The sequence below is a fragment of the Chanodichthys erythropterus genome, chromosome 14 (genome assembly GCF_024489055.1).
Source record: "Chanodichthys erythropterus isolate Z2021 chromosome 14, ASM2448905v1, whole genome shotgun sequence".
Classification (NCBI taxonomy): domain Eukaryota; kingdom Metazoa; phylum Chordata; class Actinopteri; order Cypriniformes; family Xenocyprididae; genus Chanodichthys; species Chanodichthys erythropterus.
Window position 1 is genome coordinate 21,516,329 of NC_090234.1, and position 16,851 is coordinate 21,533,179.

General features: G+C 36.9%; 1 protein-coding gene across 1 annotated transcript; it reads right to left on the bottom strand.

Annotated features, from left to right (window-relative positions):
• Window positions 1-675: 675 nt before the first annotated feature.
• nemp2 (nuclear envelope integral membrane protein 2) lies at window positions 676-16,626 on the bottom strand. The gene is made up of 9 exons (XM_067409015.1): window positions 16,433-16,626; window positions 13,486-13,595; window positions 13,088-13,319; window positions 12,942-13,014; window positions 10,783-10,876; window positions 10,360-10,474; window positions 6,651-6,876; window positions 6,034-6,222; window positions 676-2,540 (listed from the first exon to the last, which is right to left on the bottom strand). Exons 1-9 carry the CDS (start codon window positions 16,521-16,523, stop codon window positions 2,234-2,236), a joined length of 1,437 nt encoding a protein of 478 aa, XP_067265116.1. The 5' UTR covers window positions 16,524-16,626; the 3' UTR covers window positions 676-2,233.
• Window positions 16,627-16,851: the final 225 nt, after the last annotated feature.

A 16,851-nucleotide genomic window follows, 5' to 3' on the forward strand; every position in this document is an offset into this window, starting at 1 on the left:
CTCCAGTCTTCCTTCTGACTCTGGGACCATGATTTCATCATGAAATGCAAAATTTACTTTTATCTGAAAAGAGGACTTTCAACCACTGTTCACTGTCCAGTTCTTTTTCTCGTTAGCCCAGGTAAGATGCTTCTGACGTTGTTTCTGTTTCAGAAGTGGCTTGGTAGTCCTTTTCCTGAAGATGTCTGAGTGTGGTGACTCTTGATGCGCTGACTCCAGCTTCATTTGACTCATTGTGAAGCTCTCCCAAGTGTTTGAATCGGCTTTACTTGACAGTATTCTCAAGCTTGCGGTCATCCCTGTTGCTTGTGCACCTTCGCCTACCCAATTTCTTCCTTCCAGTCAACTTTGCATTTAATATGCTTTGATACATCACTCTGTAAACAGCCACTACATTCAGTAATGACCATCTGTGACTTACTCTCTTTGTGGAGGGTGTCAATGATTGTCTCCTGGACCATTGCCAAGTCAGCAGTCTTCCCCATTAGTGTGGTTTCAAAGAAGAAGAGATACCCAGAATTTATACTGTAGGGATGGTCATTTAATGAAACTCAAATGTAAATATTCTAATATTTTGAGATACTGGATTTTGGACTTTCATTAGCTGTACGTTCTAATGAACAAATAAAAAAAAATAAAAAATAAAAACTTTTGAAATGTTTTACTTTACATGTAGGGAATCTAGTATAAATGAAAGTTTCATTTTTTTAAATAATTTACAATAAAAAAAAATTACTTTTTCACGATATTCTAATTATATGACCAGCACCTGTATATATTCAATGATTTTTGCTTTCTCTCGCATGTTTTGTGCTAACAGGGTTTTTCGTTCCCCCAAAAATATTTTTTGCATTTGCTCGCAAAGAACTTTTGTGAGGTTTGTTTTGAGAACGCAAAAAGAATTGAGCAAACGCAGAAACAATGAAATATAATAACTGTATTAATTTTTTTGTGAGGAAAAAAAAAAAATAGCACAAAGACCCAAATTAGTCCACATAATGCACTATATTCAAAGTCTTTTGAAGTCATTGGGTGGCATTCACACTGAACATAATTTGAGTGTAATGGACGTAGGCCGGTAAGAGCTGTGCATGTAAACCTCACTCAGCTGATATCAAGAGGCACTCTAGCGACTGATGGCAAAGACTGAGGTCTTTAGCCTCCTTGTTAGAGCAACCTGGGTTTGAGTCCCGATTAGAGTGGGCGGTTCGAAAAGGAGGTGTTACATTTACATAGAAAAACAGTGGAAAATCAGTGCAAAACATTCTGAGTGAAAGGCTCCATAATGGCCACAGAAAAGCAAGGTCTCGAGACAGGTTCTTAGAAATTGAACTTATTTTAACTTAAGGGCAACGTTTTAAGAACACCATGTCATATGTGACTCTGCAAAACACACGAGACTCCAGCGCAATGGTCAAGCACATCAGTCTAGCTTTCTGGTTAGAAAGAAAAACAATTGCAAATGCAAAAACACATTCTGTTTGAACGTCCCCTGTGATAGCTTTGTGTATGTAATAAATAAAAATGTAAGTTATTATTCAATAATCTGTTCTGCAATAGTATGACTACAATATTCTATAATATTGACTTCAGAAGACTTGGAATAGAGTGCACAAAAAAACGTACATGCTTTGATGTTGGTTTAAGAGCTTTTGAAAACCATATATCCTTCATTAGTTTAAATATATGATCAAGAGCAACTTGGGAGATTCTGCTAAACATCCTCTTTTGATTTCCACAGAAGACAGAATGACAGCTTTGAATCAACATGAGGGTGGTGAGTAAATAATCAGAGAATTTGCATTTTTGCTGATGTTTCTTTAACCAACACTAGAGGGCTCTATTTCCTTAAAATACACTTCTGTTGTACTGTGAGTGTTGAGTCATTCTCTTGACTGCAAAGATGTCCTGATGATTTTATAATATACCTGAGAGAAGCACAGTCACCATCTATTTACACATGCTATTAACATACTGTATGTACAATAAAGTGTTATTCCCAGCTCTGCATCACTTGGGTATGAGAATACAAACTGCTAAAAAAATATATAGTAACAGCCCACGCTGCCTAAAAGAGATAATTTAAACAAACAATTGAGAGAGAATGATTATTTTAGAATCATTATGGACCTACTAATTTTCCTTAGAGTCAATCCTTCCTAACAATATTGCGCAATTCAAAAAGTCTTTAAAATGTACATAAAAATCACCTCCTACATATAGTGGCACAATTTCAAAAGAAATCCTGGTCTTCTGGATCCATGGGTTCTGGCTGAGGGGTGTAGGTGACAGGGGGATATGGGCACACAGCTAGGGTGTATACAGCAGGACTGGGGAAGTTATTTACTGTTGCAGGACCATTTCTCACCAGCTCGTCCTCGCTACTGTCCTCTGCCTCTCCTCTCTGAGACTGGGTTTCGCTGGAGCTGCTGTTAAAGAGCACGTTCTCATAGTACGCCCCACCAACCCCGTACTGATTCTCATGACTCTGAAGCTCCTCTTGAGTGATGTGGCTGCCACTGCGCAGAAATTCAGCAAACCTGAAAAAAATGGCAACAACTGGTGAGGACTTTTTAAAATGTCATTAAATAAAACAGGCCATATAGCATTTCATAGCATTTCTCTCCTTCACTCAGAGATCTATGCACAATTGCAACACATTTAAAGCAATTACAACAATTTTTCACCAAATATGATTTAAACTTTGTATTGTGAATGTCAAACTATTTAAAAAAAAAAAAAAAATCCTTTTCACCATTATATGTCCCTTTCAAACATGCTTATTTGATGACTACAAATGTTTAAAGACCCCCTGTGGGGTCAAGTTTTTAATGTTGTTTATATGTCAATGTGGTGCTTTAATATGCTTTTCTCATTAAAAATGTATATAACGTGTCGTGTATATAACGCATAACGTATAATGTATATAACGATGTTTTGATGAACTATATGCCTTTCTCCACTGACGTTCTGTGATGTTCAAAGCCTTTCTAAGGATACTGATTATTAGATGGCAGTTGTCTGACTGTGAGATGGTGAATGGGAACATGGTTTGTGTTGCTGTTTGATAACATAGTCAAGCAAAAGTTATGTGTCCGACATACAGAGCGATACATAAAACACATACCATTCTGATACATCGACTTGTATATGAGCCTGTATAATTCACTCTACTGCTTCTTTTTATGAATCAGTTTCTGGTTCAAACATATGAATGGCTGAATCAAACCAGTATTTCCACCAGTGGATCAGGTATTCTGAGCTCGTGTGAATGAGAGGAGACGGGGCTAATTTGCATATACAAGGATATCCGCCTATGCTAAATGAAGCAAGGGTGTAGAGTAACATTCAAGCTATTATAAAGGATTTCACTTTCAAATGAAAGTTGCCTTCCTAGGTGTATATGACTCTCTTCTTTCAAATGAAAACAATCATATATATATATATCCTGACGCATCCGAGCTTTATAATACCAGTGAGCAGGTGTCACTAGTATGAGCTGAAGAAAGTGCTTCCATCCATCATAAACGTACTCCACACAGCTCTGGGGGTTATTAAAGGCCTTTTGAAGCGAAGCGATGCATTTGTGTAAAAAAAAAAAAAATCCATATTTAATAAGTTAGGAAGTAAAATATCTAGCTTCCACAAGACTGCCTTCCGTATTCACCGTACAAAGAAAGTGTAACTCTTGCAGTTTAAAAAGTTTACACTACGTCCTACAGCTTACGGAAAAGTGTAGCTTTATTTTATGTTTTATTATGTTTTATTACGTCCGCGAGGGTCTGCCGGCATTACTTTCGTTTTGTTCTTGGTTTATTTTTGTATTAAAGTTTTGTTGAATGTTATATACGAACTATGTTACATTGGTGCCGAAACCCCGGAGGAAGGAGGGACATGCTGTGGAGAGCCCTCGCTGCTGAGGGGGATCGCGTGCTGCGGAGTTCGGGCAGCACGGGAGTGGGAAGACCACAAGAGGCTGCCCGAGGTGGTGGTGCTGGAGCCTAGTGAAAGGTGGGACGGAGACCCTGATGCCGTGCTCCTGGGATGAGGTGGGGTGGCTGCCATCCAGTAGCACGGCATCAGGGTCTCCGTCCCACCTTTCACTAGGCTCCAGCACCACCACCTCGGGCAGCCTCTTGTGGTCTTCCCACTCCCACGCTGCACCTCCGCGAAGGGCTCTCAAACAGCATGTCCCTCCTTCCTCCCGGGTTTCGGCACCAATGAAACGTAGTTCGTATATACGGGAAGAAGGAGGCGGGAACCGGCGAACATTCAACGTAACTTTAATATAAAATAAACAAAGAACACAAACATAATAAAACATAAAATAAAGTCCAGTCCTCTCTCGTCCTTCACGGTCGTCGCTCCTCCTTTTATGCTCCCGGAGCTCCTCCGTGAGAGACTCGAGGCCGGTGCGCCGTTCCCTCACGGCTCTCGCCCGCCCTGCTCGCCACAGATGCACTTTCTTCAGCTCATACTAGTGACTAGGGCTGGACGATATGGCCAAAATTTATATCACGATATAATTCTAAATTTCGGTCGATACGATATAATTCCGATATCGATATGAACTATATAATAGCCTCAGAAAAACTGCCAAGAACGGCCACAATGGATGTCTGTACCGCACCGAAACCGTGACCCTAAAAATAGGACTACTGTCAAATAAAAATAAAGAAAATAAGAACAAACAATCAAACTACAAGAAACATCACAAATAAGTACAATAAAGCAAATATTCAAATAAAATAAACAGTGCTTTTCAGGTTTTTCAGGTATGTAACAGTAGTTTTCAGGTACAGAAAATGGATAAAGTAATCAAATATAAAATAACACTGCATATTATCTTTACTGTATATAAGATGAATCATTATTGAAGTTACAAAAACTATTAGTCAAGATCAGTGAGTGATTTCTTTGTTATTTGATTTAACATTAAAAACAGGCAGCAGGAATAGTTTTTTTTTCCCTTTAAGACAACCAGTACATATACTGTTACACATGCGCTGTCTTTCTCGACTGTTATACGTTCACTTAAGACATAACTGACTATGTTTGCTAGGATACTCGACAAGACGGGCATGTTGACATCATTTTTTGTATGAATGTGGCCGTCGAAGCGCAAGACTTGAAAGAGAACTCAGTATTTGCGCGCTGTCTGAAATAAGCGTGTGCGCGCTTCGGATGAGCGCACACAAATCTTCTCATAGCGCGTGCGAGTTCTCTCTCTTTCGCGACTTGTTCTTGAAGGTTTAAATCAGCAAGGCTTAACTGAGTTTAGTTTAAACACAGATAGCAATGTGTGCTGTTCAGGTCTCACCTGCGTTCGCGCGCTATCAACACCCGGGTGATGAAGGCGTAAATGACTGGACATTAGAGCATACGGCACTAACGTTAGCTGTTAACATTTTACAAAGGGTGACTGTTTTGTCCACGCTTTTTGATTATCGTTGTTGTAACGTTTTGCGCATCCATCGACTGATACATTATCTGAACTCTGTCTGTTTTCCACGTTGCTATTTTAAACAAACCATATTAACCAATAGATACGCTGATGGCAGCGTGTCTCTGTGGTGTACGTCATCACGCAAATAGCCAATCTTGTTCTGCTCTTTCTAACCGCTGCGCCTCAAGTCAGTGAGAAATGCTGTAATGTATATCGAAATACCGGAAATGTGTTTAAAAATCGTTATCGAAAAGAATTATATCGCGATATATATTGATATTGAATTATTGTCCAGCCCTACTAGTGACCCCTGCTCACTGCTATTATAAAGCTTGTATGCATCAGGATATTTATTAAAATATCTCCGATTCTGTTCATCAGAAAGGAGAAAGTCAATATACACTTCGAATGGCTTGAGGGCGAGTAAAGCTTGGGCTAATTTTCATTTGAAAGTGAACTAATCCTTTAAGGCATGAATAAAACATTTTCACAGAAAAAAAAAAAAAAAACGCTTAGATGTGTCATTTTGTTGATCAAAGATGAGTTTTAAGGGATAAAATTATTGACTACAGGGGGACTTTACTTACTTTTGCGGTGATCTGAGCTTCAACACAGTGTCCCATGCAGGAAAACCAGGCTTGTTACAGTGCTCCCGTAGTTCATCCAGGGAGGCTCTGGTGTGGATCTCTCCCTGCTCTCTGTACTCATCCTCAGTCAGTAGCCTGACAGCGTGCCGTTTCTTCCTCCGGAACAAGCTCAGGAATGAGTAGAAGAGACTAAAGGCAGAAGTTCATACATACAGATATTTAGGATTACATACTTCACCTGTTCAAAGCTTAATTTCATCATACAATTAGCTTTCAATTTTTATCCTAGACTTAGTCAACATGACTTCAAAATTACTATAATTTCTTAATGCATGTTTTATTGTGCACACAGTAAAACAATATAGATTGATAGATGTTAAAGAGACTGTATATTAAATATACAAAGATATATATATATATAAAATATAATTATAATTGAGTAAATAAAATAAATATACCCAATAACGATGTGAACATCTTTAAAGAAATCTTGGCTTTGCATTTGAAACAGCTTTCCTATTTGGTTAGGGAATAAAGCCCTGCCCTAAAAAAATATTCTCACTGAATATCCTGTTTCACTCAGAAATTTTGAGTACTGTTTGTGGTGCTTTCCTTACCTGCAAATCCACATTAGAAGGCTCCAGATCAAGGGCAGAATCTTCGAGCACAACAGGACAGCGATCAGTATGTAGCAGGCAGGGGGGAATGTAATCCCATAGTAAAGCAACACCATGCCTGCTATTTGCATACACCAGGTCATAAAGTTGAGGGTGTGTTTGTTGGTGATGGGGCCATGTTTATAGCATACAGCAAAACTAAATAAGCCCGATATGAGCACATATACTGCAGACAAAGAGAAAAAAGAAAATGTAAAAATAATTTTCAAATGCCAACTTGGTGTTATCCACCTTCTTGCATATATACATACATATGAAGCACCTAACTCATTTATGTAGCTAAGTAACATTAAAAATGCATTCACAATTTGAATCGGACAGAAGCAGCCTGCCTGAGCTTGCCTGTGATTCATAAACAGCCCATAAACCCACAGGTACCCATACGTACAAAGCACACTGAGTTGCAAAAGTCACAATAGATCTATATGTGTTGAAACAACTCAACATCACATCTTTTGACATTCATCAATTTTTGGGTAAACTATTCCTTTAAGGCAAGCTTTCACTTGCTAAAATGTGCATTGTGTAAATGTGGGCCATGAATATCAAATAGTGGATGTCGTGCTGTATTTGCCCAGCCTACACTCACTGGATGCAAACATTACAAGCTACTGCTGCAACAAAGCAATGAATTGCTGAATACTTCAGTATACAAACAAAAGAATACTGGTGTAATGTAATATAACAAAACTGGTTCTATCAAAATACTGAGTTACTATTTACTCGGCTTAAAGTGATTACTAACCTACACTACCGTTCACAAGTTTGGGGTCAGTAAAATGTTTTTTTGAAATGCTCACCAAAGCTGGAATTACTTGATCAAAAAAAAATATAGTAACAATTTTGATGGAATCCATGATATATAATTTTATTAATTATTCTACAATGAACAGAGTTCAAAGGAGTATTTGTTTGAAATATATATATATTTTTTGTAACATTAGAAATTTATTTTACTGTGACTTTTTTTTTGATGCATACCTGCTGAATAAACATCCCAAACTAGTGTATGGTACAGTGTAGTGCATATGATTTTTTTAAAATTATTATTACTTTTTTTTTTTCTTTTTTTTTTAATCAATCTTGAAAAATATTTGACCATATTTTCCAGATAATGATAGTGGATGTCAAGCTCCCAAAATTTAAATTGAAAGTTAAATTTAACAAAAAGCTATACAATACTTTTATGTTAAATTTTAAGGGTTAGTTCAGCCAAATATTAAAATTCTGTCATTACTTACTCACCCTCATGTCGTTCCACACCCGTTAGACCTTTGTTCATCTTCAGAACACAGATTAAGATATTTTTGATAAAATTCGATAGCCAAGTAAGGGCTCCAGTGACAACACTTTCAAATGCCCAGAAAGTTGAACCACTGAAATTTTGAAACACAAACGTAACGAAGCCTCGTTTACTGAAATCATGTAACTTTTGCGCTCTGAACCACTAGGGGCTTTCGCACCGGAGGAACCTTTACATAGTTCCTAGAACTATTGGTTGAAGTACCTGGATTTTGCTGTGTTCGCACCACAGAAACTACGAACGATTTTAATTCTAGGAGCTCCTTTTGGGGGAGATAAATTAGCTCCTACTTCAGAGTAGGGTCTAAACCAGCACTATAGGAACTATCCGCGAAGTGTACGTTGATTAGTCAAACGCATGTAAAACATGGGCACCCGGCATTTTTAAAAAGCCATGTAAACATATTTACTTCACAAAAATGGAAAACAAACTCCATTCACCGGTTTTTAGCATCTGTATAGTAAATGCCGTGCTTAAAGACGTCGCTGTCCGCCTCTTCAAGTTCCTATTCTCAGCGCAAATGCAACCAGAGACATGGCCCATGGGAGAAATTAGTTCTCGGTGAACTATCCTAGTTGCTAGTTCCTAGAACTATTCGGTGCGAAAGCCGCTACTAATTAAAAACAAAAGATTCGTAAAGCTTCAAAGCATCATTAAGCAGTGTTCTGAAATTGCCCTTCACTAGATATTGTTGAATAAAGTCGTTATTTTGTTTTTTGGCGCACAAAAATTATTCTCGCCGCTTCATAACATTAAGGTTGAACTACTGTAGTCACATGAACTGTTTTAAATATGTCTTTAGTAGCTTTCTGGGCATTGAAAGTGTTAATTATCTTGCTGTCAATTAGAGCTGGGCGATATATCGAATGCTTTTGTCACGCGCATTTCGTAAGTAAAGCCGGTTCCCTAATTACCGCTAAATCGATAATTAGGGAACCGGTTATAAGCCACGCAATATCGCATTCATTATCGCAGATGAATAGCCTTCGATAATGAACGTGATATTGCGTGGCTTATCAGTGAACTACGGCTCTGTCTATTAAATGCCGCTCCATTTGAAAGCAGGTGATGGTGATTTAGCGGTAATCAGGGAACCGGCTTTACTGACGAAATGCGCGTGACAAAAGCATTCGATATATCGCCCAGCCCTACTGTCAATGCAGGCCTCACGAGCCATTGGATTCTATCAAAAATATCTTAAAGAATCTGAAGATGAACGACTTGAGGGTGAGTAATTAATGACAGAATCATTTTTGGGTGAACTAACCCTTTAAGACATTATTTAACAACAAACCCCTCATCTGTAGCTTTAAAATAAAATACAAAAAAGAAATCAATTAAATCCCAAAACAATTGGATTTGGAGAAAATGCTGACAACTTGTGTCAATGCACCATTTATCACTAAATAACAAATAAATTTAATTCCTCACAAAGCGTTTGCATGGTTTGGAGTCATTTTTGTGTTTTTTTTTTTTTTGTTAGTTTGTTTGTTTTTTGGAGCTTGACAAAACCAGTCTCCATTCACTTTCATTGTATGGAATCATATGAAAAAGAAAAACAAAGAAAACAAGGAAAGAAAGATGATGATAAAGTCATGGGTTTGGAACAACACAATGGTGAGTTAAAATGACAAAAAGCTCTTTTTTGACATTAAACTATTCTTGCAATGTTACAGTAGCCTATATCTGTGAAAACAAAGAAGAAGAAAAAAAATCAAAGAGGAAATAAAAGGGCCAGAAAACAGACACACACTGGGGCTGTAATCCACCCAGAGCCTTTTTGTTTTAGGCATAGAAATCAATGTTCCAGAAGCATTGCAGCTTCTTTCCCATAATCTTAATATGCCTGTAGTTCTCGCATTCAAACACCGATGCATTTACATACTGCGAGTGCTTGAAGAGGGAAATTGATTTGGCAGAGAATAGAATCTATTGAGCAGTCAAGAGGCAGTCATTTCAGCATTCAAAATACTTGGCCCTCATATTATAACACTAACGGAGCCAAGATATACGATACAAAAGGTGAATCTCAATCTGCTCTAGACTGTTACTATGCGATTCTGGCGTGTTCTAATGTGAGCGATTCAGCTGATGAAATATGCAGCGAGAGTGTAGAAGGATAATCTGTCTAAATGACATGTACAGTAATTATTCTATTGTATAAAGAGCACGGCAAGCAAATTAACAGACAACACGACTGACATGCAAAACTGTACAAAAGGTACATTTGAAAGACCATTTATTAACATTAGCGAAGGCTTACTGTCTGATCTAATTGGCTGATGAGATGATTGCAAAGGAAAACAGGGCAAGATGGGTTGTAATAGAGAAAGGTTGCCTAGTTACCCAGTAATTCCATCCAGTGCTCAGTCACGATGTCATCCCATTCATTTAACACCCTCTGGATCCCCATGTAGGACAGACCGGAGCCAGCGCCCAACAGCACCAGGAACAGCCCTCGCTGGGGGGAAAAGCAGAGCCTTCGTGAATGTTCTTGACCTTCTGACCTACCCCAAAACTGGAAGCTGTCAATCAATCTGTAATTGATTACACACCCCTGATCTATACATAAAACCTTACAATGATGTACATGCCTGCAGCTGTTTGTGTTGAGGAGTGAGTCCCCACCTCCCTTTATCTTTAATCTCATCAGCAGAGACAATGCCAGCACTGACAGGCTTAAACTCATACTACTCATCCAACATGTTTGATCGGTGAGGAAACATGTGATAGATCATGATAAAAGGTAGTGACAGAAGCATTACACACCTTTGGTATGAAGTTTCGGAGGAGAAGTGTCAGGAAGACAAATGTGGCGATGACTCCCAATGAAACTCCGGCAGTGTAGAAAAACAGTGAGCTCCTGGAAACCATGAGGATTGGGTCAGATTAATAAGTTACAACCACAGATGAAAATTCTGTCATTATTTACTCATCTTTATGTTGATCAAAATCTATATGCTTTTATTTTTTCCCCATGGAATATAAAGGGAGAGTTTTTTTAAGAGTCTTCTCTTGGCTTTGCACAACAATTCATAGTGGCCACGGCATATGACTTCTTGTTAGGGCTGGGGGATATATCGCATGTGATTGTCACACGCATGTTGTCAGTAAAGCGGCATCACCTGCTTTCAAATGGAGCAGCATTTAATAGACAGAGCCGTAGATCACTGACAAGCCACACAATATCACGTTCATATCGCAGATGAATCGCCTTCGATAATGAACGCGAAATTGTCAGTAATCTACGGCTCTGTCTATTAAATGCCGCTCCATTTGAAAGCAGGTGATGCCGCTTTACTGACAACATGCGCGTGACAATCACATGCGATATATCCCCCAGCCCTACTTCTTGTGTGCCCTATTCTCTTCTGAAGTCATGTGATAACTTAGGGAGATATTTAGGTTGTTATTCACTGAAAATCTTCCACAGCTACAAGTAATCACTCACTGAATCTTGATGCAGATGAGATTTCTAATGAAGCTTGATTCCAGAATGGAATTAAAAAGAATTAAAAGATAATTGCGACTTTTTCATCTCACAATTCAGACTTTTTCTCGCAATTGCACGTTTATATCTCGCAATAAAAGAAAAAAAGAAAAAAAGAGAAAAAAGTCAGAATTGTGAGATAAAAAAAAAATAAAATAAAAAAAAATCGCAATTATCTTTTATAGTTATGTCAGAATTGCAAGATATAAACTCACAATTGCGAGAAAGTCAGAATTGTGAGATATAAACTTTCTTGCAATTGTGAGTTTATATATTTTTTTCTTGTAATTCGGACTTATTGCGAGTTCAAGTCCAAAGTCCATATCTGAAGAAAAAAGAAAAAAGCCACAGAATAAAATTAATAGATAATTGCAACTTTTTAATCTCATAATTCTGCCTTTTTTTCCTCACAATTGTGAGATATAAAATTTTTCTCGCAATTGGAAGTTTATATCTCACATTTCTTACTTTTTCTTGCAATTCTGATTTATTGTGAGTTAGAAAGTCCAATTCTGAGGGAAAAAAAAGACTTTTTTTTTTTAGAATTGCGAGTTTATATCATGCAATTCTGAGAAAAGTCAGAATTGTGAGATATAAACTCGCAACTGCGAGAAAAAAAGTCAGAACTGTGAAATAAAAAGTCGCAATTACCTTTTTTTATTTTTTATTCAGTGGCGAAAACAAGCTTCCATAGATTTCAGAGCGTTGATGGACAGCAAGATATTCAGCGAACAATTATTATATTTTGCAACAAAAACACCCCCCATTGTTAATTACAAAGCTGCTTGTTTTCAAACTTCTTAAGTTACACAAACTATGAGTGCAATATATTAAAATAACTGAATTAAAATATTTCAGTTAAAATAAAGAATTGAATGTATTTCAGGGTTCACTATTTTTTGTACTGAAATGAATATCCCTCATCCACAGAGCACAAGTAGATATTAACTTTTACCCAAGCAGCACCCTTTGCATACTATATATAACTATTTCATAATCTTTCTTTTCTTCACCAAAGCTACTTTATGGCTTCAGAAGTCTAGAATGTTCCACACAAGTTGCACTGACCACTTTTATCATGACCACTTTTACCACTTTTATTTTAGTTGTTTTTTGGTGCATGATAGATGTGGCCACTATGAACTACCAAAGATTTATTTATATTTGCATAAATTGTCTATTTTGGTTCCACATTTTAAATAAAAAACAAAACAAAGGTAAACAGTGACTTTTTTATTTCTTAAAATGTAGTGTAATTTGTATGTTAAAACTACCTTATCTTATTCATGTTTAAGGTACAGAGACAAGCATGGTATATTTTTTTTGTAATTAAGGTGTGCAGGGGGAAAAAACACCCTTGATGAGAATTAAATCTGACATTCTACTGTAGATTTTCTCTAGACGAGAACATCTAAACTAGAGCTAAATTGCCACTTACCTGCATATGTTTCCTGCTCTAAAAAACAGTACCAACCCACACACAAAAAGCAGGAAGCGCATTCTATTTAACCCTGTAATAGAAAATAAACAATTATGATTCAGTGCCCAAGTACTATTGATGAGAATAAAGTGTGTGATGCTTACTTTTGTTGGAGACGTGTAGTGTGTACTCAGTATTGCTTCTAGGCGATTTGGTCATGAAACAGACATCTTCATCAACCATAGGAATGTCCAAAGACTTCTCTCTTTGGATTATGGATGGCCAATAGTGTTCAACAAAGCAGTTAGTAACCGTGAGAAGATCATCCGGATGTTGGCAATTTCGAGTCTCCATCGGGAACACGACAAAGACATCCTCATCACTTGTCACGTTTACCTGTGAACAACATATGTCTTGTCAGTATTCAATTTAAAGTGAGAATTAACCCAAAAAATGTTTTGTCATTATTTACATAACCTGATATTGTTCCAATAATAACGGGTTAATTTAAAAAACACTGCAGGACAAGTAAATAATAGCACAGCAGGATGTAATATATTACCTTGAAGGTGGACCAGATGTCCTTCCATTTGATTACTGTGCCAGAGCTGTAACAGAAGCACCGACCCCCAAAATACACGTGGGCACTGTCTCCTTTCACATAGGTGCAATCTGTCAGAATCAGGAAAGGTTCAGAATTACTCCTCTGCTTTAATTTAACGATCCCCATCATCTGTTTTATTTTTCTCTATGTCTAAAACAGTACAGAAGCCTCCCAGAAAAGAACACTGATTACGAGCTTCTGCCCACAGACTAAATTCATCCTAATCACTGCACTAATGCAAATGCTGAATCCTCACTTTCCAAAAACCAGACATTTTCATGTGTGGTTGCTTCTATACAGCAGTATTACTCACTTATCATTTATAAGATTTTCCCAAACTGGGGTTCATGAGGGAACTGTTACTGCTGATAATTAATACATTAATTATTTTAAATTAAAGACAATAATAAAAAAAAAGCACTTACTTAAAAAAGGATTTTTTTTTTACTTGCATATTTAAAAGACATAAGAAAAATAACATAAGAAAACATAAGAAAAATTATATGGTTTACAATGAATGCACATGTTTGTTACTATTATTTTACTTTTATATCTAGAGTTTTCAAATATTCAGTTCTTGAGCTATTTAGGATCATGTGTTGCTACTGTCTGACAGTTGCTGTGAAAGTCATATCAAAACATAATCTGCAAAAACACTATTTTTATAGTGTTTTGATTGAAGGTAGGGTAGGCAATTTCAGAATGTCTAGCAATGGCAGGCTAGTTTTGAAAGCAGAAGATCCCATCCTCCCTTTAGAGCCACGCCTCCTTCAAAACACAAACGCACGCAGCAAAGTCTGCAAAGCGTCACAAGAGACGGCGTTAACTTTATACATAACTTTAGAATCAGCTTTATTTAAAAAAAAAAAAAAAAAAGCTCTGACTTGTACCACTTGACAGCTACAGATTAATTTCGGCATTGATAGTGTTGCCATAGAAATATTTAGCATAATTATAGCATAATTCCGAGTCTGAGGACATGAACAGCTCTGAGTAGAACATCAGGGTTGCCATCTCTTAATTACGGTAATTATGACATGGCGTGAATGCAGCATAAGTTTTTTGTTTTGGTTCAGCAGAAACCATAAAAGCAAACTGTAAAAACTGTGCATAGCCTCACGGAACATGTTGATGACGTGTGATGTTTGGGCGAGCAAGGAAGTATGCAAATGCATATCATTTGGACCAAATGCAATGATTGGACAAACATTTTTTGGTCCTGAGACTTCCACAGAAAATATATGTAGATGTTTTAAAGGTGCCCAAGAATGCTTTTTCACAAGATGTAATATAAGTCTAAGGTGTCTCCTGAATGTGTCTGTGAAGTTTCAGCTCAAAATACCCCATAGATTTTTTTTATTAATTTTTTTAACTGCCTATTTTGGGGCATCATTAATTATACACTGATTTTGGCAGCGCCGCCCCTTTAAATCGCCTGCTCCAGCTCTCGACTATATTACAGTGCATTTACAAAGTTCACACAGCTAATATAACCCTCAAATGGATCTTTACAAGATGTTCGTCATGCATGCTGTATGCATACATCAGATTACTGTATGTGAGTAAAGTAATTATTTTGATGTTTACGTTTGATTCTGAATGAGTTTGAGGCTGTGCTCTGTGGCTAACGGCTAATGCTACACTGCTGGAGAGATTTATAAAGAATGAAGTTGTGTTTATGAATTATACAGACTGCAAGTGTTTAAAAATGAAAATAGCGACGGCTCTTGTCTCCGTGAATACAGTAAGAAACAATGGTAACTTTAACCACATTTAACAGTACATTAGCAACATGCTAATGAAACATTTAGAAAGACAATTTACAAATATCACTAAAAATATCATGTTATCATGAATCATGTCAGTTATTGTTGCTCCATCTGCCATTTTTTGCTGTTGTTCTTGCTTGCTTACCTTGTCTGTGTACAGATCCAGACGTTAATACTGCCTTTCCTTGTCTAATGCCTTGAACATGGGCTGGAATATATGCAAATATTGGGGTCATACATATTAATGATCCCGACTGTTCCGTAACAGTCTGTGTTATGTTGAGATCCGCGTGTTTTCCGGAGGTCTTTTAAACAAATGAGATTTATATGAGGAGTAAGCAACGGGGTTTGAAACTCAATGTATGTCTTTTCCATGTACTGAACTCTTGTTATTTAACTATGCCAATATAAATTCATTTTTTGATTCTAGGGCACCTTTAATATTTAGACCACTTTTATAATTGACTGCCATCAGGAATGTGAAGAGCATTTCAACCAGTATAACAAAAAGTGTTTATGAAAACATTGCCAACATTGCCTTTAAATATTATGAGGGCACATGAATTTAAATAATAGTAACGTGAATGGATAAATCAATTACAATAAATACTGCAATATTTTGATTTCATGGGGACTTTAAGGTACAAAACAAACATGTTAGAGGGACCATGGTGTGATTACAGATACATACAGACAAACCAGTTATATTTGGTTGTTTAATGGATGCTGAAAATCTCACATACTAAAAACTGCAATATATGTTACTCATACACGTTAAATAGGCCTAGTCTTTTTGTACTTATGTAATACGGTTCTTATGTAACTATTTTCTATCTAAAAGAACTTCTGAGAACTGACTAAAATTCTACTTTACTTCAAAATACAAAACAAACTTTGACTTCATCAAGAGATTAAAAAAAACAAAACTACAACTTTTTAAATACAAAGCTCACTATTTTGGCACACAACATTTGTGTAGAGGTCATACAATTCACAATATATAGAGTGATTTAACTGCAGTCTGTGGTTTTATAACATTCAAACCCCCATAGATATACACAATGCAACTGTTTTGTAATGTTAGGGATGTTTGTTTATGCCGCTGTCTTGTTTAGCATGTGGATCAAGTCATTTACCTGTGTATGAATAGCCTTTGTTTCCCTCTGCGCTTTGCCAGTAAGCACATAATAGAGTTAAAACGGGTATAAAAGCAGCTAACTTCCCCATGTTTTGTGAAGTATTGTGTTAAATGGATGGACTTGACAGACACAGCAGCTTAATGATTAGCCCGCTAAGCTAACATGAGCTAAGCTAATGTTTTCGGTTTCAAATTCGGTGGGCTTCGTGTAACCCAGACCAGACTAACAGTTTCAGAGTGGATGATAGGTCCCGATATTTTATTTACTCATTTATCAAGTATAGAGCCTTTAACGTCTATTTATAAAATAAACAAGTCTTTATATACACAAATTAGCACATTTCATGTTCAAAATGGTGTCTATTTAATGAGACTATTTGGGATTTTAGTGTTCGATTAGTCAGGTCTTAAGCCGCA